The sequence below is a fragment of the Alosa sapidissima genome, chromosome 24 (assembly GCF_018492685.1).
Source record: "Alosa sapidissima isolate fAloSap1 chromosome 24, fAloSap1.pri, whole genome shotgun sequence".
NCBI classification, from domain to species: Eukaryota; Metazoa; Chordata; class Actinopteri; order Clupeiformes; family Clupeidae; genus Alosa; species Alosa sapidissima.
The window spans coordinates 13,394,032-13,415,239 of record NC_055980.1 but is presented as its reverse complement, the minus strand read 5'-3'; the positions used below and the strand labels follow the sequence as shown (position 1 = coordinate 13,415,239).

Here is a 21,208-nt window from a genome sequence, read left to right as displayed (position 1 = left end):
TTTTCTACTGCACTTTTTAAAAAACCCAAAAGGACACCACGAAGACAGAGGATGCCTAAAGACTGTTCATCTTTTATTCGCCGTATTGCAGTGAGAATACAGCCCAATGTCTAGAATGAACTGCAGGTAGTAGGATGATGAGTACCAGCAGCTATCCCGATGAGATCTGATCTGAATCTGCCTTTTATGCTTCTTGGTGCTCGAGAAGCGCCCCCTCCTTGAGACCCCTAAAATGCCGCTCAGCCAATCAGAATTGAGCTGAGCCCATTATAATGGTGGAAACTATTTCCTGTCAATACATTAAACATGTGTTGTTGTATCTTACTACAGTGTAAGTTTTCCAGTACTTCCCAATGTGTTTTACTCCCAATTTCATTCTGACCATTTCTTGAGGAAATGGTCTCCTTATAGGCCATAGGCCTACCTGGTCTGTCTGGTATCTTCGTTACCCTTCCTCGGCCATATATTATTATTTCCCCTTCCTTATACATATGGTCTAGCTGGTGATCATCTACCCTTTGCACTGACAGCTAGTCTTCTAATTTACAATGATCTGCTGACTCACAATGAATGCAGCAATACTCTAGCTGGTGTTTATCTACCCTTTGCTCTGACAGCTAGTCTGCTGACTGATATTAATTACCACAAGGGTCTTTTTCGGCATGAAAACCAATTGAGAAGCCCTTCGAGAGCTATAACTCGTTGATCAAACTAGTACAGAGTTTGACTGGCTTAGGCACTATGGTGCTGATGTAATAGATGCCAGCTAGCATAGCTGGGTGCTAGAACGTTAGCAGTAAACCTTACTCCCCGATGCCTTAACAGTTGCGCTAGAATTACACTTCAATATTCACAGAAGATATTGAACACATTGATCCCAATCAACCTTTATATGCAACCATTATACGCAATGGATTTATTTTGACTTCCTTTGACCCCATGACCCTGAGCATCTCATCAGTTCATACTAGGCTATATCATTTATGGTGGGCAGTTGTCATATATAATGGAGATCCATCAATCAGTTTTAGAGGTATTGTCCAAATACTGTATTTTCACTCTTCAACCCCATGTGACCTTGACCTTTGACCCCATTGCTTTGAATACTTAGCCAATCCTCAGCCAGGGACCTTATAGTAAGTGAATGACCAATGGTTAACCGGTTTGCAAGATAAATATATAAAAATGTGGTAACACATGATTTTGGCCGAATGTAAAAGTATATAATGTGGAAATTTGGTCTCTGCATTTATCCCAAATCCGTGAATTAGTGAAACACACTGAGCATGCAGTGAACACACAGTGAGGTGAAGACACACTAATCCCGACGCAGTGAGCTGCCTGCTACAGTGGCGCTCGGGAAGCAGTGAGGGGTTAGGTGCCTTGCTCAAGGGTACTTCAGCCGTTCCTACTGGTCAGGGTTCGAACTGGGTCAAGTCCGAAGCACTAACCAGGCCTGCCCCCGCTCATGATCATGTTCTATTCATACGTCTTTATCTTTTCCCCGGGAAGGATTGATACTGTAGGCACATTAAATTCATAATCTACACAAAATTACGATTCCAACGATACCAAATATAGTTTCGCTTTATTTAGCGCCACCTTAGTGGAAATTAAAGAGTGGAGCGTGCAGTTTTGCCCTGAGGAACTGTCTATCACGGACGCTGAGGACGGGACGGTGAACTGTGCGACACCGTTACCGTGGTAATATTTGTTACTCACAGACGCATGTATTTCATCCACACAAATCAGGTGTTAAGGCATAGGCCTGTAATAACTTCTGCACAAAATATATAGTGACCTTTTTAGAACTAGAACTATCATATTTTATTTTAGTTTAAGCCCGCAAGTTTAACAATGGATTCGGAGTATTTGAAAACGCGTCTGGGGAAATGTCTGACCGAGGGCTTGGCTGAAGTTGCTGTGCAAAGACCCTTGGACCCCATTGAGTATCTGGCGCAATGGATTTACAAATACAAAGAAAATCTCGATTACGAGGAGAAGGTGAGTGTGTCGATAATGCATTGCAAGTGTAATGGCTTTGTATTTTACATGTTGCACTTGTCTGTGTAGGCTAACTTTACCGTCGTATTGATAGCTACAGTATCGATACTTGAGACAGCCTAACGTTTCAGTATTTTAGATATTTATGCAAATGTAGACCATGTCCGATATAAGTTAAATGTATGCCTACATGTAGGTCTCAGCTTCTATGTTTTCAGATTTGTTGTAGGCCAGTACTACAGGCAGCTAAGCCTAGATATACATTTTAAACTAAGTGCTGTGACATCATCCTTTTCTTTGAACTTGTATTATAGATTTACCAGTGAATAATAGTCTAGCTACTATTTTACTCATGAAACACCTTTTGCTAAAGTCTCTATCTCTCTCACACAAACACACACACACACCAGAACTGTTTAGGCATGATATTGACTACTGTTGCCTTTGTGTTTCCATTAGATGAGTGCCTACCTGGCAGAGCTGGAGAAGGAGCAGGCCAGAGCTAGGGACGAGGCCATGCATCAGAAACTACTTAAGGAGGAGGAGGACAAACTCCGAGAGGCGCAGGAGGGGCCCAAAGCAGAAGTGGTGTGTGTCTGTGTGTGTGAATGCTATTGATTACTAGGTTTTGCACTAAGGATTGATTGACTATACTTGGTACTCATTCCCTCACCTGTGAGTGTTACCTACTCCAAGCCAACTGGAATTGCCCTATGACCACTGCTGCATATGAGTGTGTGTATGACTGAATCAGTTTACAATGTGTTGTTATTGTCTTGAGAAGGAGGAGGAAGCAGACTCTACACCTCTATCAACTCTGCAGGAGCGACCAAAGAAGTCCAACCCACCCAAACTGGAGGCAGTGAAGGAGGATCAAGTATGCATTGTGTGTGTGTGTGAGGTCATTAAGCAAATCACAATTACAGTGTGTGTTTGTGTATGGTGTCAGTCAGAAGACCACAGTTACAGTGTGTGTGTGCATAAAAGAAAATAATGTGTGAATGTTTGTTCAGACAAAGAGTACTCTATTCCAGCCTAGCCAATGATCATATAAACCGCACACTGATTGATGTAATGATTTCCATGTCTTTAGTCATACCATCTATCAGGGCTTTTGGATTGAGCCTTCCCTTTCAAAGTGACATATTCCACAGGAAACTCCCCCACCCCCTGAAACAAGCACAGACACTGACACAGGAAGTGATGCGGCACAGATGCCCGGAGCAACAGCCAACCTCACCTCTCAAATCGCAACAGAGCCATCCGAGGAAAGTGGAAGCAGTGCTTTGGATGCCGCAACTGGAGACAAGGTCCTGTTTGAAGATGCTTTGATCGGTTGAGGAGGCCTCCGTCAAAGCATCTCCGTTGTGGTGGTGATGGTGGTCATGGTGGCGGTGGTTTGTGTGTGTGTGCGGTGTGGTTGTCATGGCTAACGTCCTTGTCTTTTGTTCCTTTGTTTTGGATGTCGGCACAGGAGACAAGGTGTTCAGTGTGCTGTGGTGCTATGCTGAAGCATCTGTCTGCCTGTTTGTGGCTGTGATAGTGATGCTGTGTAGTTTAGTCTTCCCATTTCCTTGGTGGTAGTGTTTGTGGTGTAGCCATGGTGATTTTGTCATGCCGCCTTGTATTCTGTGTTGGGATTCAAATACATCAAACACTTCTGTGCTCACACTAAATCTTCGACTGCTCACCCTGCAACACAGACAAGAAACATTTCTAACATGCAAGAAATCCAGTTGTCTGGACCTGGAACGTTGATTGCTAGGTCTTTTACTCGTCATGAAGCTGAACAAACTGCACAAGAAAATAGTTTGAATTCAATAATTCCAGTTCAACGGAATCTGGCCTGAGACCAAAATCAGCTTTATGGATTTGGGTTTCTCAGCATGAAGCCGAGTGCACTGTTGTGGTGGTTGCTGTTTTTGTGTTGTTGTGGTAGTGGTGACTCTAGTGACAGTTCATTAGACTCTCGCTTCCCCTCCCATTCCTTCTGCCCTGACATGGGGAAGACATGGAGTCATTTGTTTACATTTCCTGTGAAATCTGTACCAGGTGGCTTCAGGGGAACCCACCCAAAACCTCACAGAACCGGAACCAGAGGCGTCAGAAACAAAAACACACACTGCTGGTCAGACTCCTAGTGAGATGGCCCGGGAGGCCACTGACTTGGTCCAGGAAGAAAACCATTCAGCGGCAATCACGGTCAGAGACACAGATAACTTATCTGGCAGGGAGGTCCATAAGTGTGATCATGATGTTATTGAGTTTTCCAGGGGAAATGATAATGGAGATAATGAAGTATAAAATGTTTTAACTGTATCTGATGAAAGGGACCTTGTTAGGACTGCTTGAAAGAACAGATAAATAAGATTGCTGTGCAGATGTGCATGAATTTTACTGGTTTCTTTGCTGTTTTCCTTCAAATGGGCCCCTTTTTCTATGAATCTCCACTAGATAACAGAAACACCTGATGCACCGAACACTTCACAGTCAGAGGCCAAGAATGAGACACAGAACATCTCTCCTCAGCCAACTGAGTCTCAGCCACCAGAACAACAGGCAGAGAAGGTGATGCTTTGAAGTAGCAAGGTCATTCAAAGCTACAGTCAGATGTGAAGGCACATAAGAACATCAGTTCAGACATTAGTTTGAGCATTTTGACAGGAATAAACATAAAGGTAGACTAATCTCAACAAGAAAGAAAACAACTTATACGATTCAGAAGTAGAGAAGAAACAAGACTTACTTAATTCAGAGGTCAAGAAGAAGCCAGGCATGCCAGACTCAGAAGAAATGAAGTGTACCTGATTTAGAGAGAGGAAGAATACAGTTTATCCCATTCAGAAGTATAGTAGAAATATGACTTACCTGACTCAGTAGTTAGCCATGCCTGACACAGAGAAGAAATTAACCTTACCCGAGTTAGGTACAGAAGAAATACAGCTTATCTGATTCAGAAGAAGACATATGTGACTGAGTCACTGAGAAGATGAGGGAAAAAAATGAGCCATACCTGACTCGAGTAGAGCAGAGCACAGCCTATACCCAGCTCAGAGCTAGACAGCACAACTGCCACCACAGATACTGTAGACGAGGGTGCCGTTGAGGGTTCCGAGGACAAGGTGAAAGTTGAGCCGCCAACAAATGCCCAACAAAATCCAACATTTTAAAGTTGCCAGTTGTTGGTTACAGTCTACTCAGAATGTTCAGAAAACCAACTGCCAACTCCACACTGCCCAGACAGTAACTGAAAGGATTAACTTTTGGACATATCAAACGAATCGAACAAGTAACTCCATCCAACAAACACCTATTGACATGCACACTAACCTAACTGTTGGGTGTTTGTTGGTGTTTGTTAGGGCAGTGTGCACGCTGATTGAAAAGCATGCTGTGGGTTTGACTGTGTGTGGTGCTTGATATGACATGATTGCTGTCATTTTTAAATCACTGGTGTTTTGACATATTTCTGGGCCCTGGGGGTTGATTAGGGTCAGATGAAATTATGTTTTAGATCTTTGCAGTGCTGCCTTTTGTAAATCTGGCAGGCAGAAGAAATATCAGTCTGAAAGGCCTTCTGTGTCTGATATTGTTTGTGTAAAATAGCCTGTGTGTTGTGTGTGGGTAAAATAGCATGCGTTATTTTGTGTGTAAGATAGCCTGCTTCAACTGGATGACTGCTTGAGGCATTGAGATTGCTTGCTTGAGGCAAATCATAACCTGATAATCATAATCATAGTGGTACTGACCTCAGTACAAAGCAGAGTGCTGGCACTGATGCTGATGGTCAGAGACCTGCAGAGGGTCCTGCTCGGCAGGAGCAAGCCGAGACAAAAACTCACCCCAAGAAACAGATTTCCTCTAAAACTCCCCAACAGTGTGACAACTGAAAAAACTCAAAACCCTCGCTGTCATTAACTAAACCTCCACAAGGGGGGGCTTTTGCACAGGATGCACAGGCCCCTCAGCACGACTTCAAGATGAGGGTTCAGCAGAGGCTAAAGAGAATCCAGGTTGTAGAAATGTTAAGGCTGAAATATTTAGCAAGATGGGTATTAGATGCTTAGACAAATAAACAGCTGATAAAAACAGTCAGTCAAAGGAGTCAGACCAGAAACAGTCCTGCAGCAAAACATGGAAACAGCTCCTGTGTAATAAGGAAACCAAGGACCAGTGCAGTTCAGAGAGGATGAACGTGATTAGCCATAACCATGAGGAGATAGCTTTCCCTAAAACAACCACAGCAGGATCAGACATACATGATCATGATGAGGAAAGATGACTGTGTTCCCAATATTGTGTACTTCAGTGTTTCAGACAGTATTGAGAAGGAGCACAGAGGTGAACCTAAGAGCTACAGCCAGGGAACAACAGTCAAAACAGTGACTGACTTCTGACTTAACTTTTCGCTTTTCAGCTGAAATTGGGTGACGCTGTTCCGGGTGGAGCTCTAGATAGCAATAAGGGGGAACAGAGGGGAGACACAGAGGCTGGCCCGGACGCCCATGAGGCTGACCAGTGTCTCCCTGGAGACGGGCGGCTATCTCAGTCGGAGAAGACAGAGACCGGAGAGCCACAGAAACAGACCGAGTCACTGGAGCGGTCACAACAGCAGTCTGAGGAGGTGATGCCGCCGTATTAATGTCTTCTGTTGTCGTGTTCTCGGTCTCATGGCTCCACTCTGCCAAATACAGTCTCCTCTATTGTGGTGAAAAGATTCAACTAAATGCAGACTGTAGAAGGGCAGAGGTAACAGGAGAGTGTGAGGGGAAGACTAATGTTTCTACAGAGGGAGGGATGAAAAGGCATGAGAAAGAAGACAACAGAAGAAAAAAAAAGACTACATGAAATTCAAAAGATGAGAACTGACAGAAAAAAAAGCAAAAAACCGATGCAGAATCTCAGAGGCAGTTATTTTGAAGACAAAGGGCAGAAAGAGTTAACTGAAAATGATGGCAGACAGAATACATTAAAAATAGAAAAAGAGAGGTAAAAATAAACAGGTAATAATGACATACATCTTAAAAAGAGAGAGTGTAAAGAAGAGAATATAAAAGAGGGGAAACAATGGACACGAGACATCTTGAAAGACGATCATGAATTCCAAACAGTCAGACCTTATAGTCTTATACTATACAGCCAGGGCGGAGGGAGATTCATCAGTTCTGCCAGTGAGAGAAAGAACACGCTCCGATCAGATCTCACCGATCATCACGCTACAATCAGGGTAGAGAGAGACTCTCCAGTTCTGTCAGTGAGGGAGAGAACACGCTGAAATAGGCAGCCGGAGAGTCAGACAGGACATGATCTGCCATTGATGTGCACACAAGAGTTTCATCTCAGCTAAACTTTCTCGGCAGGAGTTGCCTCAACCTGATTACAGCGACCTGAACCCAGCAGAGGAACTAGCAAAAGCAGGACCTGAGGCGTCTGAGGAACCAGAGAAAGAACCGTCTGAAGAGCCAGGGAAATCAGAACCACCTGAAAGACCAGCGAGTCGTGCTCGAGAAGAGCCCAAGAGAGACCCACACAGCGATCAGCACACAGAGGTCAAAGAGGACGAGCAGAAGGTGATGTTCTACGAGAACTGAAGTGAAGAAGTTCAGGGTTCATGTTTAATGCTGTGCACTTCATATTGGAGATGAGGGCAAAGGTGTTCTAGTTCAGTTCAGGTGACCCAACTTAAAGCAATCGGCCAGAAAAATCACAATTAGATATTTGAACCAATTCGTGCCGCTTTGCTCCCCACTAAGTTTCAGGATTATTGGCCTGTTCATTTTTGCATAATCCTGCAAACATACAATCTGAACTGAAAACCTAACCTACTTGGTAGATGTAATTAGGCAACTGTAAAAATAGTGTATTTTTTGTGTAAAAATTGTGTATAATGATTTATGTGTATAATGTTGAATTTGCTGACTTTTTCCCCTTTCTTTTTCAGGAAGAAGACAACAGCTAAAGTGAGCATGTCGGGATTACCCTTTTAAAAAGACATTTTGGTTCATCATGCGCCCAACTATCAAACCCCATTAAACATATTATTGGTTTGAGTATTGACTTAATGTGTTATTTCTGCTATATGAACACATACGTTTATTGTTTGAAAAATGTGGTACATCATCTGTCATCTAGTTTTGAATCTGCATAGCTGCTTTTACAAACACGGTAATCAATTAGAGAAAAAAAAATATATATTAGTACTTTTTACTGCATGTTGAAACAAACATACACAGCTCTTTCTTTGCAAGAAAACAAGATGATCACATCTCCTCTGTTGGCTCAGAAATGTTCACACATTCCCCTGGAGTCCATGCACACCTTGTGTGCACAGTGTACATAATGCACACAAACTGATAGGTTTGCAGAAAGCACAAAGTTCACTCAGTGCAGTGGACGACACTGACAACAGCTTCCACATGAGGCTGGTGTCAGTAGTGCACTTGATCACCGCATTCACATCATCCATCAACTGTCCTCTGATCATGTACTGGCCTCCTTGCCTGGGGGTCTGATAGGCCCAACAGATGGGGGTCGGTTGGTGAAGGGATGCCACTGGCCTTGGATGCTGGGGGAGTCGGTGTGGTATGGCTTCCGGATGCGGATGATGTCCAGTCCTGACTGGTTGGTCAGCTTGGTCACCAGGTCGGAAATCTCCTGAGATGTTTTTCCAGTGATTTTCTCCTCCCTCACGTTACCATTGACTATGCAGACAACATGAAAGAAACAATATGCTCAGACATAATGATTTGACACCATCGTAGAAGTACGACGGAGTATTAGGGCCACACATGAAGAAAAAAAATATTTTTGCCATGGCGAGATTAAACTCGACATGTTGACTTTAAAGTCACCATGTCGACATTAAACTCGACATTTCGAGAATAAAGTTGAAATGTAATGTCGACTTTAATCTCGACGTGTCGACTTTCAGATAGATTGCGTCTTTCTGTTAACTACTCATTGCCGTCATCGTAAAGTGCTGTATCTCGCGGTTGGAAGTACCATGCACTATGCCGTTTAGTATATAGCTAGAATAATACATGTATCCAATGATATGTTTCTATACAAAATGCTATTTCACTCTGTTTTACGTGGGTAAGGCCACCGCACATTCAATTAACTGCCCTTCATGAACCAGGCTGTCACTCTCCATAACTAATTTCTCTAAAACTGCTTTTCCATGTCTCACCTGCAATAAACATAGGAGGCTATAAACACAGGTATAGCCTAAGCATATATACTATTTTGATCCCGTGAGGGAATATGTGTGCATGTACACTTTATTTATGCACTGTGTGTGCATATGTGCGCATGTAGGCTACTAGTACATGGGGTGGTCGGGAGGAGGACAGCTTCATTCGTCCCTAGACATTCAGCAATAGGCTGTTTTGCATCCATTACAAACAAGCAATGTGAAATTCTAGGATTGGGGAGAGCGCCTAGTAGCCTATGCCTAGTCTAGTGCATAAGCATGAAGTTGAACCTTTAGATAAAAAAAAACACTCTTTAATAATAGGCCTACAATAAATAAAAAAAACGCTAATGACGTTTAGGCTACTTTTGACCATCGCATTTATCGCCTGTAACTCCGTGATAAGGACCTACAGGAAAGTATTTGGCTGAGCAACGGAGGTTAATGTTTTGTTCACATGATATAGGCCTATGTCTGATCATTGTTGCAGTCGAAGAAAACTGGAATAATTCGTCCTCCCTTTCAATCGTCCCGAACGGTCCTTCTCTCTCCAAACTAACTTTATTCTCAAAATGTTGAGTTTAATGTCGACATGATATTTCAACTTTATTCTCGAAATGTCGAGTTTAATGTCGTCATGGCAAAAATATTTCTTCCTTCATGTGTGGCCCTAATACTCCGTCGTATAGAAGGCTTAAGAAACACAATTCACTGAATAACAGACTTATGCTTTTGAAGGTTTGATGAAAAGTTTGTGTTATAATTCCCTTCACTTTTTAATTGTGTAGGCCTACTAGATCAGATCCCGCCATACTCACGGTACTCCGCAACTAGTCTGGGTATTCTACAGGGCTCCGGGGAAATGTACACAACAGTTCCAGGGTTCTTCTTGGCGTAATCCACCACACCCTCCTCGATGAAATTTCTGCGGAAAAGTCGAGAGAATGTTAAACGCTTACCGCTTGCCTTAAACAGTAACGTTAGGCCTATGTTGCGCTTTCGGTAACATTTCCACCAATTCAGTTAGTATAAGTTGTTGATGTTATGCCTAATGTCGACTGCACTGCCTGACTCGTAACACTTAAGGCCCACTCTTCGAAATTGATAACATGAAATTGTCACAAATAATTACGCTAAGGATAATATTATGAAGCAGCAACATTATCTGCAACACTGAAGACTTTCAGTGATAGTATAGCCAGCAAAAAAACAAGACTACCTTGCTCCCAGTGAACTTTGTGCATTTTTGGAGAAGATGAGAGATATGCGCTTCAGCTGACAAACATATCGACCAACACCATTCTGAAGCACACTCTGCAGAAAGCGACTTGATGTACCTCTTGCAGTCATTGTACTGTAAACAGCTACTAAATTATACGGTTATTGAAGGCTAAAACGAAACCCTTAACAATGCTACAAGGGCATCTTCACATTCACGACCTGAACATGCAGACGTGTGTGCGTCGGTAATTTTCACCGGTCAGAAACACAGGCACTCGCTATATTAATTTTAAATCCTGCTTTTCGATTAGTGAACGAGCAGACATATATTTAAAGTCAGTATTTCACTTAATTAGTACATGTAACATTTTATCATAGCATTAATCTAACATATTCATCGTGTGGCTAAAAGCAGAATTGTGTTTGTAAAACAGAATTGTGTTTGACACGGACACATTTGGGAAGCACTCAATGTCAAGCATGCGAGCGGGCTTGCGACCCCCTGAAAAAAGTGCTACACACTATGCAGGTTTGTACAGTATTTGCTTGTGTCTTTAGAACAGAACGGAACTAGAATGTGCACACTATTTTGTTCGTTGCATTTACCCATTCTTATGATCGAGGCGGCATGTTTGGTAACGTCAACAGCTTCAGACTGAATCTTCTCTGTGTCGTATTAGCGTACAACGGGTTCAAACTGAGGTCACTATTTCATCACATTCAGCTCATTTAATTTAATTTAACCCAAGTCTATTTGTATATTGTATCCAAAATTGTTTGCCTGTTTTATGTTTTCAAACGTAATTTGGAGAGGGGTTAGTGTGTCTGACGTCCCCCTAATAACTGCACGTAGGCCTTTTGGGATTCATGTGACCAACATTCTGTTGCCAACTCAGACACCCATGTACATGACACCTCTCAGATTTGGCTGAAAAGCGGTGAATAAATGCCTTATGTTACCAAACAAAGGAATCTGAAGTTTCAGGTCAATATCTCAAACTGTTTGCCTGTGGCGTCCATTTGAATTTTGGGTGCCACGGCCCTAATTGACACATTGGAGTTTTTCATCTTTTGCCATTTTTGGAAGCCCATAACGTCTGTTCTAATAGTGGTAGAGGGCTGGAAACCCTCTGGTGTGGTAGTTAATTGTAGCCTGTACTACACAATTCTGGAGGCAGAATCAACATTCCTTACTGTTTGGGTGAGAGGTGGGTCACCAAAGTCCTAAAAAATGTTGACGGCATGTGTGATTTTTCACTTTTTGGGTGGCCCTAGCACTACAATTAATGATCATATTTATTCTAAACAGGATTATGTGTTATATGTGGGAACCTTGCTCTTGCCAAAATGAATTTGAAGGGTATGGTACCACTGGTGGGGTTTTTATGGGGGTCCAAAAACCCTCTCCGGCAGAGGTGACTCTTTTGGAACCCCATATTTGGACCCCCAAATGACCATGTGGGCACTTGATGATCCTAATGGGATTTATACCAGATACATTTACATATTTGTTCTTTCTTTTAATGAAATAAACATTTTGACTATGAAGCTCCATAATATGATTTTTATTCTTCATAATGCACTATTTTGGACATTGTTTCCAGAAGTCTGGAATGTAGATCAGGGAGAATCTAGTGATGATAAAGCATGAAAATAGTGGAAATAACTTAGTATTATGCTCAGTGATGGCTACAATGAACTACCATACAGGCTACAATGAACTACCATACCAGTTTCCAGCCCTCTACCACTATTAGAACAGACGTTATGGGCTTCCAAAAATGGCAAAAGATGAAATGTGAAATTCCAATGTGTCAATTAGGGCCGTGGCACCAGAAATTCAAATGGACGCCACAGGCAAACGGTTTGAGATATTGACCTGAAACTTAAGATTCCTTTGTTTGGTAACATAAGGCATATATTCACCGCTTTTTAGCAAAATCTGAGAGGTGTCATGTACATGATACCCCGATATTGGCTGTTTTCACATGGAATGACCCTTATGAAAAAGAACTACAGGATACTATTATAATATTTCTATAGTTGTGTATGATATGATCTGTAATACAATATTGTTACTCTCAATAGTGTTCCTGTAGTCTTATAGTATGTCCCAAAGTACTATAAGATTCCTGTAATATCTATAGCATTAATTCCTATAGGGTCATTCCACGTCAGTTCAACCAGGGCCCACGCACTTAGGTCTCAAAAAATTCTGAAAAAATTACCAGGTGTACTTATGTTACCCAGGAGACACACTGTAAAATTACTCTTATGTAAGATCAATACTTTCCAAGATACAGCCAGTTTTATAGGGGGAGGGGGTGTCGATTTTGCTCGGCCTCTTTTTTTTTGTTCACAAGCCCACAGCGCAAGAACTAAACCATGTAGGAGGCTCAAATTGTGCATGCTGGTACATAAATAGGGATAGTATGTAGCAAAATCGTCACGTTTGGTCTGTATAATCCTGCATGGTCATAGCCATCCCTCAAAGTTGATAGAAATTTTATTGGAGTTTTTGGCTGGGCTCTGTTTAAGCCTTCAGAAGACATATTTTTACTCAACATAGGCTCTTGATTTATTTTTCTTACTGAGATAAGTAGAAACACTCTCACACAATGAACAGAAAATAAATCCCTTCAGGGTCTGAACAGCAGACCTCACAAGTCTGAAAAATAATTTTGGTTATCATTTTCAGAGCACCCAAACACCTTGTGGGAATATACAAAGATTTTTTAAATAGGTTTTTCTTTATTCTCCATGATCCCTTCTTTTTGAAAACACCAATTTGTCTTATGCAAATCTTTCTTTTTTATTTTCCACCCTGAACATGGGCAAAATGCCCCATTGACATCAATATGTTTTATATACAGTCACCACACTGCCACCTGTGGTTGTATAGAGTAACCTGTAGTAGCTCTATACAAAACATATTGATGTCAATGGTGCATTTTGCCCATGTTCAGGGTAGATAGTGAAAAGGAAAGATTTGCATAAGACAAGTCAAATTGGTGTTAAAAAGAAAAGATCATGGAGAATAAAGAAAAAAATATTTAAAAAATCTTTGTATATTCCCACAAGGTGTTTAGGTGCTCTGAAAATGAGAACCAAAATGATTTTTTAGACTTGTAAGGTCTGCTGTTCAGACCCTGAAATGATTTATTATCTGTTCATTGTTTTTTGTGAGAGTTTTTCTACTTATCTCAGTAAGGAAAATAAATCAAGAGCCTATGTTGAGTACAAATATGTCTTCTGAAGGCTTAAACAGAGCCCAGCCAAAAACTCCAATAAAATTTGTATCAACTTTGAGGGACAGCTATGACCATGCAGGATTATCCAGACCAAACGTGACAATTTTGCTACATACTATTCCTATTTATGTACCAGCATGCAAAATTTGAGCCTCCTACATGGTTTAGTTCTTGCACTGTGGGCTTGTGAACTTTGACAAAAAAAGAGGCCGAACAAAATCGACACCCCCTCCCCCTGTAAAACCAGCTGTATCTTGGAAAGTATTGATCTTAAATAAGAGTAATTTTACAGTGTGTCTCCTAGGTAACATAGGTACACCTGGTCATTTTTTCAGAATTTTTTGAGACCTAAGTGCGTGGGCCCTGGTTGAATTGACGTGGAATGACCCTATAAGACTACTAGAATATTTTGTCCCCAAATACTATACGATTCTAATAGTTATTTTTTGTAAGAGTTCAGGTAGGTAGGCAATGGCTCCTGTATGTGCACTTTTCAAAGTCATGTTACAAATCAAGAATAGGAATAGCTAAACATTATCTTTCCTAGCCGTTGAAATAGATCTCTTGACTACAGGTTTCACAGGAACATTGATTTGCAGATGAGCCCAACATTATTCATACATACCTATGGCACATTTTCTACTGCATTTTTATTTGACAAGAAGGTTTGCTTTGCCTAGAAATTACTTAAGTACGAGATGAAACACAAACTAACTAACAAAAAATCAATGTCTGTTAACTCCAATAAGAAAGCATTAAATCAAAATTTCCCATGGGTTGGGAGAATAGTTCTGGGCTTAACTGTAAGTTAATTGAATATTTGTACAGTGCTCCTGTCATGTTTTCCTTTATTTTTCTTCACTCAGATGTCTTGAAATAGCAGCTCATGTGGACGACCTTGTGTCTACGGAGGGCAGCCTGTCTCCTGCGGGTGGCAGGTGGCTGCTCGTCCAGACACGCCCCTCAACGATGCCTGACCACGTTTCCGTTAAGCCGGCAGCCTCCATGGCACTCTCAGACGCAGGCCTTCGCTGTTCCACGGCTGTGCTACGCCACCAAGCGCTGGTCAGTTTCACTAAATCTGTGCCGCACCTTCAAGAAAGACACCAAGTCCACCTTGGACATCCCACTCGGTCCTGTCACGGTGACGGACATCAAACATTACCTCCGTTCCAAAGACGTCCCGTTTCATGACGGCTATAGCTGTCTGCATGCCCCTAGTATTTTCTGCGAGCAGCCACCAGGGGGCTCTGGCACACTAAGCAAAGACAGCTTCTCCATCTTCATTGACAAGACCACAGGCCAGTTCCTGTGTATGGAGACTGGGGTGGAGGGGAGCTGGGAGGACCTCCAGGACTGTTTGGAGGTGATGCAGAAGGAGGGTCAGACGTCGATGAACCCCAACGTGCTTCTGGGGTACCCCGCCAGTCTAGAGGAGCAGGAGGAGAGGGAGATGGAGCTGAGGGAGGTGCAGAGGATCTGGTCGAGCGCCGTGCCATTCTCGGACCTCCATGAAGAGGACGCGCAGCTGGCCAAGACAATGTTTGGCATGGGGAAGCTGACTAACGCCACCTTGAAGCGCTTCAACGTCCGCTTCTTCAAGCCCACCAAGAGCCTGGTGTTCCCCTGGTTTGGTGGACGCGACTCGGGGCTTCGGGGCGTCAAGCTCCTCTCGGCAGGAACCGACGCTGCCGGGCAGGTGGTCTACACCGAAGCCACCGTGCCGCGGCCCTCGAGCTACCACAACCTGTTTGGACTCCCCCTTGTCGGCCGCAAGGACTCCGAGGTGGTGCTGACCGGCCGCGAGGCGGACAGTATGGCGGTGAGCCAGGCAACGGGCCTGCCGTCGCTGGCACTGCCCCGCGGCGTGTCCTGCCTGCCCCCGGCGCTGCTTCCCTACCTGGAGCAGTTCCGGCGTGTCACGCTGTGGCTGGGCGGCGACATGCGCTCCTGGGAGGCCTCCAAGGTCTTCTCGCGCAAGCTGGGCCTCAAGCGCTGCTCGCTGGTGCGGCCCGGCAACCAGCAGCCCAGCGCAGCCGAGGCGCTGGCGCAGGGACGCAACCTGGGCCGCATCGTCAAGTCGTCCATCCCCGCCGCACACAAGTCCATTGTCTCCTTCAAACAGCTGAGGGACGACGTGTACGGCGAGCTGTCCAACACCGAACAGGTCGCCGGGGTCAAGTGGACGCGCTTCCCCGACCTCACAAAGATCTTGAAGGGCCATCGCAAGGGCGAGCTCACAGTCTTCACAGGTAAGTCCAGCAGCACAGGTGTACCTTTCAAACATGGATTCTGTATCATGGTATGTAACATGTGGGGTGCTGGCTGTTTGTACATTCTCCATATTGGAACCCAGACTGTTGGTGTTTGAAGTTTGAATTTTTTTTTCATACAGTGCGCTGCTCACATGCTTTGTTACCTCTGTGTTCCGTTTGACTCTTCTACACTTTCTCTTAAAGCAGCACTATGCCAATTTTAGTGTGAACCTAGTGAACTAACTACCTAAAAGGCATGAAATACATACAAACACCATCCATAGTCTTATTGCCACTGATAGAAACTTACTAACATGCTGATGTCTATAGGCGATATGGTCAGCAAGGTTGTGGGTGAAACTTTTTCTTTCTTTCCAGAACAGAGAAATAAATAGTGCATATCCTGGGTGGCTGTTGGAATGATACAGTACATGTGTTTATCTCTGTCTTTCACATGATCATCAAAATGAATCTGAAAAGCATACTAAAGCTACTTTCATGATAAGTGTATATACCTCAAAAAGTGCCACGTTGACACTTTATTCATTTGTCAAGTGCCATTATCTAATTTAAGAAACTGTACAGACTCACAAAAGCAAGAACTAATGAAAAACAACAGATATGTGTTATAAGAAGGAAGGTTTTGAGATTGTGTGTGTGTGTGTGTGTGTGTGTGTGTGTTTGTTTTCAGGGCCAACCGGCAGTGGTAAGACCACCTTCATCAGCGAGTATGCCCTGGACCTGTGCATGAATGGTGTGAACACGCTGTGGGGCAGCTTCGAGATCAACAACGTGCGGCTGGCCAAGATCATGCTGACCCAGTTTTCCATGCAGCGACTGGAGGACAACCTGGAGCAGTACGACGCCTGGGCTGACCGCTTCGAGGAGCTGCCGCTCTACTTCATGACCTTCCATGGACAGCAGAGCTTGAAGTAAGTCCTAACAACCAGAGCAGCCAATCAGACGAAGACGGAGACCACTGAGCTACATTGTGTGAACTATTTCCAGGGATATCCAGCATGATAGACACTGATGATAGACAAAATGCACCCACCGAGTCGTACTTCCTGTCAAACCTCCATTGTCCTGTCAAATAAAAGCAAAAATTTGCAAAATTGTAAAAGAGACATACTAGTGACAGGTGTAAGGCACCTAAGGGTTTTGGCCTTTTGCTGTCCATAACCGACACAGTGATAAAGCTGTATATTGTAAATCGTTTTGGATAAGACTGCGTGTAACGAAATGGCTGTCTGCTGTTGTGTGTCCTCAGAGTGGTGCTGGACACCATGCAGCATGCTGTGTACCTGTACGACATCAGTCACGTGGTCATCGACAACCTGCAGTTCATGATGGGCCAGGAGAACCTCAGCGTGGACAAGTATGCAGATTCACCCTTACAGCACAAGATACAGGGACACACACTAACACTAGGACAAACACTTCCACATTCACTACAACATCTATTAGGAAAAGCACTTCTGCTATTGAAGCACAGGATACAGGAAGCATACTAGCATCAGAAGAAGCACTTCCACGTTCACTACACAGGATACAGGGAATCACACATAAACTGTGGACGTTTGCACCTACTTCTACATTAATAACACAGGATACAGGAAACCAAGGCATCGATGGCCTGTCAAATAAACCAAAACGCAATTGAATTGAATTGAAGCAATTGATGTGGTGCCTTTTAACAGGTTTGCAGTGCAGGACCACATCATCGGAGCCTTCCGAAAGTTTGCCACCCACAGCAGCTGTCATGTGACCCTCATCATCCACCCGAGGAAGGAGGAGGATGACAAGGAGCTGCAGACGGCCTCCATCTTCGGCACTGCCAAGGTCAGACAAGGTCACCAGGGTCATGCGTTGTGTACAGTAGACACGGGTCATGAGAGCGCAAGATTCAATCACCAGTATTCATTTCTTGTTGTTTTTAAGAATATCATACATAACATTAACACTAATAAGACTAATAAACAGGTTCTAAGGTCATTCATCTATTTTGTTTATTCTATTTTACATCTGTGGTGAGTTCCTTGAAAATACATCACAGCCAATTTAGTATTTGTATAACATTGTTAGTCCGTATCACTATTAAGGGGATTTTTTCATAGCAGTACATTTTTGTATAAAAGTGACTGTGATGTTGATGTTTGCATAACAGGACAGTTTCTGTGTAAGGGTGAATGTCTGACTAAGTTTGTCCCTTGTGTGCTGCTGTCCATCCATCCCCAGGCCAGCCAGGAGGCAGATAATGTGCTGATCCTGCAGGAGAAGAAGCTGGTGACCTGCCCCGGCCGACGCTCCCTGCAGGTGGCCAAGAACCGCTTCGACGGAGATGTGGGCATCTTCCCCCTGGAGTTCAACAAGGGCTCGCTGACCTTCGCCACCCCGCTCAAGGGCAAGCACAAGCTCCGCAAGGTCAAACTGGAGAAGACGGAGGAGGGAGGTGTAGAGGGAGGAGAAGTGGAGATGTCGAAGGAGGTGGGGAAGAAGGAGAAAGGGGAGAAAATAGAGAAACCCGCCAAAGCCCCTAGAACAGCCAAAACTGTGAAGGGGGCGCAGGCGTCAGGCAAGACCAGCCCAAAGGGGGAGGGGAAGGACCTGTAGACACAGCAGGAACTTGAGGAAGGGATGAAAAAAGGAAAGAAAAGAAAGAGAGAACAATGGATGGTGATAAAGAAAGGGTAAAGTGTTGCTGATGGAAGAGATGGAACCCCAAGCAATACCGGATAGGAACGAATTTCTCAAATCTTTACGGTTTCATTCACTGACAGACTGACAGAGCATACTTGGAGCTAAGTATGACCGGACCTAAGAAGCTGCTGTGTTTTTTTACATGTCATAGCTAAAATAGGTCTTTCTAGGATGGATTCTTGATGAAGTACAGTGTTAATGTTTGACCCTAGAAGGGTTGATGGAGAAGAAGCGCTTATAAGCTATGGAACCCAAAGACTGTAACCATAATCATGTTGCCTTTCGGTGCTGAATATTACCAAGGCCAGCGTGTGTCTTTCTACTAACAGTGTTCACAGGAGCATAATGAAGTTATAATAAAGAGGACCCACCTTAAAGGACTTGCAGACAGAGTTTAACAACCAGTGCCCGGTGAAGGAGTTCTGGAAAGTTCTGCTGCCTCTACTGTCAAAGGTCTCCTGATACACTGTTCACTGTCAGCCATATGACTGTACCATATGTAAAGTACCTGAGGGCACAACCATACTGGAGAAGTTAGGGGAGTTAAGGTACTTGCAACCATGTCCGTTACTGTATTTTTTTACGCTGTTAATAAATACTTATTATTCTCTGAATATGTGGTTATTGTTTACTTTATACTGTATGAATATAATTCATATTGAAAGTTGTCTCAAGTGGCCTTAACTTGCTGCAGCACCTGTTTAGGGTGTGGATGTGCTGTGTGAGAATTATGGCCCAGTACAGACAGAGCGAGATAGAGCAACTTGGCAGATTCCTCCTCTGCTTTCTACACCAATGCATCATTTACAGTCTGGTCCAGTAACATTGGTCCACTATAGACAGAGAGGTGTGGAGCTTGATAAGCTGACCACGCCCATACATGGTGGAATAAAAAAAAACTTTTATCTATCCAAAACAATGGAGGTTGACAGATGAGACGGAAGCATTTCCGTTTTTTTTTTTTTTTTTGGATTGTAGGTCGCCAGAGGCTTAATAAACGTTTACCGTCTCATACCCACACACAAACGTTAAATAAACAATTAATGGAAAGGGGTATAACTTGTGGCTTCTACAAGAGCATTACAATATTATGACCACTAGAGGGCCCTCTGTGGCCATTGAAAAATAGGACCGTTTCATGCACATTAAAAATGTTCTAAACATATCAAGCATGCTGTGAAAAGATACAGTATTTAATACATATTTATTGTTTATATGTTTATTGATAAGAAACAAAATCTGGCCAGCCAGCCAGCCAGCACCTGTGTTTGGGACATATGTGCTGCTCTCTACATTTGTGGAAGAAATGAGGATCATCTCAATAAGATTCCCACTGCTCGCTATATTCTACACTACTACACTACAGTTTGGTTCCGTACCACCATGAACACACACAGGTGTGGCTCTTGATCATGATGATCATGTGGCCATCATAAACCAACAACAAAGCCAGAAGTGTAAACACTGACTCAGTAACTGACTAAAATAATAGAGGTGTGAAACCTAAACTAACAGGTGAGACAGAAACATTTATTTCTTTTCCTTCAAAAAGGGGATTAATGTCCAATGCACAAAAACACAGAAAAACAAAAAACAGCTTATCTAACCAAGTTTTAGACACACAATAGACAATGTACAAAATAGATGATACAATAAAGGAAATGTAAAGACAATGTAGATATTATTTACAGTACAAGTTATATGATGTAAATGAGACAGACAATGTAACAAAGCACAATTTTATAGTGGAACATGTACGCTGACACAAGTATTTCCTCTGGGTTCTGTGCCTCTGGCTATGGCTTCCACAGCTCTTGACCCCAGGTGTGCTCATCACCTGTGCACACAACCTTCTGTTTACGCCGTTTACATCTGCTCAGCTATATCAGGCAACAGTGCCTGCGTCAGACGTGTTTATAATACAACACAGGGCACAGCACAAACAAGGGTTGACATGAGGGCAAGGGATACAGCTCACTTAGTCTGCTTATATTTGAACTCAGGGGATGAACTGACTGAAAAGAACAGACTGGCTCTGGGTTGACTGATTGAGTTTCTGTTTTTGTTGTTGTTGTTGTTGAATAAACGTTTAAAAGAACGAAGAGAAGAGAACCGTTCATATTTTCCTAATCTTTATGACTGTGTTGACTAACCTCCCTTTTGAAATGTGAACAAGGATAACAGGAAACTGCAGATTCCTTATATCACAGCAGGGTCGACTGGTGTTTAAAGAGCACTCAACAAGAACATATTTAGAAATATTCCCATGTGGCAGTGGATGCTGTACTCCACTAATGATCCTCATCATATCTGTTCTAGACTCACTGTTGCAGCTGTTATCAAGGAAAGTACCCTAATCAAACACCACTCCACCAGAGACGGTTGATTAACTATAGAATCTTTGACTCCAATGTTTGATCTGTCAGGTTATTCCAGTGTACTGTGTAACCAAGACAACAGCCATTGTTTGCTTTAGAGGTTTTGCAGTTTTTTGAAGATCAAGATAGGTAAGTGCTTCCTCGTCCTGTTTTCCATGGTATTTTAGATAACAAAATACACCTAGTTGACATAATATACAGTTGAAT

General features: G+C 43.1%; 3 protein-coding genes across 4 annotated transcripts; 2 read left to right on the top strand and 1 right to left on the bottom strand.

The window, feature by feature from the left end:
* Nucleotides 1-1,448: 1,448 nt before the first annotated feature.
* dydc2 (DPY30 domain containing 2) lies at nucleotides 1,449-8,054 on the top strand. Of its 2 annotated transcripts, XM_042082408.1 has the most exons (9): nucleotides 1,449-2,004; nucleotides 2,464-2,592; nucleotides 2,789-2,881; nucleotides 3,159-3,314; nucleotides 4,057-4,206; nucleotides 4,459-4,572; nucleotides 6,422-6,628; nucleotides 7,365-7,574; nucleotides 7,946-8,054. In XM_042082408.1, the coding sequence occupies exons 1-9, from the start codon at nucleotides 1,858-1,860 to the stop codon at nucleotides 7,961-7,963; spliced, it is 1,224 nt and encodes a 407-aa protein (XP_041938342.1). In that variant the 5' UTR covers nucleotides 1,449-1,857; the 3' UTR covers nucleotides 7,964-8,054. The 2 variants fall into 2 exon arrangements, with proteins under 2 accessions (XP_041938342.1, XP_041938343.1); XM_042082409.1 differs by lacking the exons at nucleotides 4,057-4,206; nucleotides 4,459-4,572 and having other exon boundaries at nucleotides 1,463-2,004.
* Nucleotides 8,055-8,057: 3 nt separating this feature from the next.
* On the bottom strand, nucleotides 8,058-10,677 carry mrpl43 (mitochondrial ribosomal protein L43). Its single transcript, XM_042082457.1, has 3 exons — nucleotides 10,416-10,677; nucleotides 10,015-10,121; nucleotides 8,058-8,705 (listed from the first exon to the last, which is right to left on the bottom strand). The coding sequence occupies exons 1-3, from the start codon at nucleotides 10,544-10,546 to the stop codon at nucleotides 8,485-8,487; spliced, it is 459 nt and encodes a 152-aa protein (XP_041938391.1). The 5' UTR covers nucleotides 10,547-10,677; the 3' UTR covers nucleotides 8,058-8,484.
* A 44-nt stretch (nucleotides 10,678-10,721) lies between these two features.
* twnk (twinkle mtDNA helicase) lies at nucleotides 10,722-19,237 on the top strand. The gene is made up of 6 exons (XM_042082332.1): nucleotides 10,722-10,946; nucleotides 14,535-15,920; nucleotides 16,615-16,855; nucleotides 17,194-17,301; nucleotides 17,624-17,765; nucleotides 18,162-19,237. The coding sequence occupies exons 2-6, from the start codon at nucleotides 14,555-14,557 to the stop codon at nucleotides 18,534-18,536; spliced, it is 2,232 nt and encodes a 743-aa protein (XP_041938266.1). The 5' UTR covers nucleotides 10,722-10,946; nucleotides 14,535-14,554; the 3' UTR covers nucleotides 18,537-19,237.
* The last annotated feature ends 1,971 nt before the right edge of the window (nucleotides 19,238-21,208 follow it).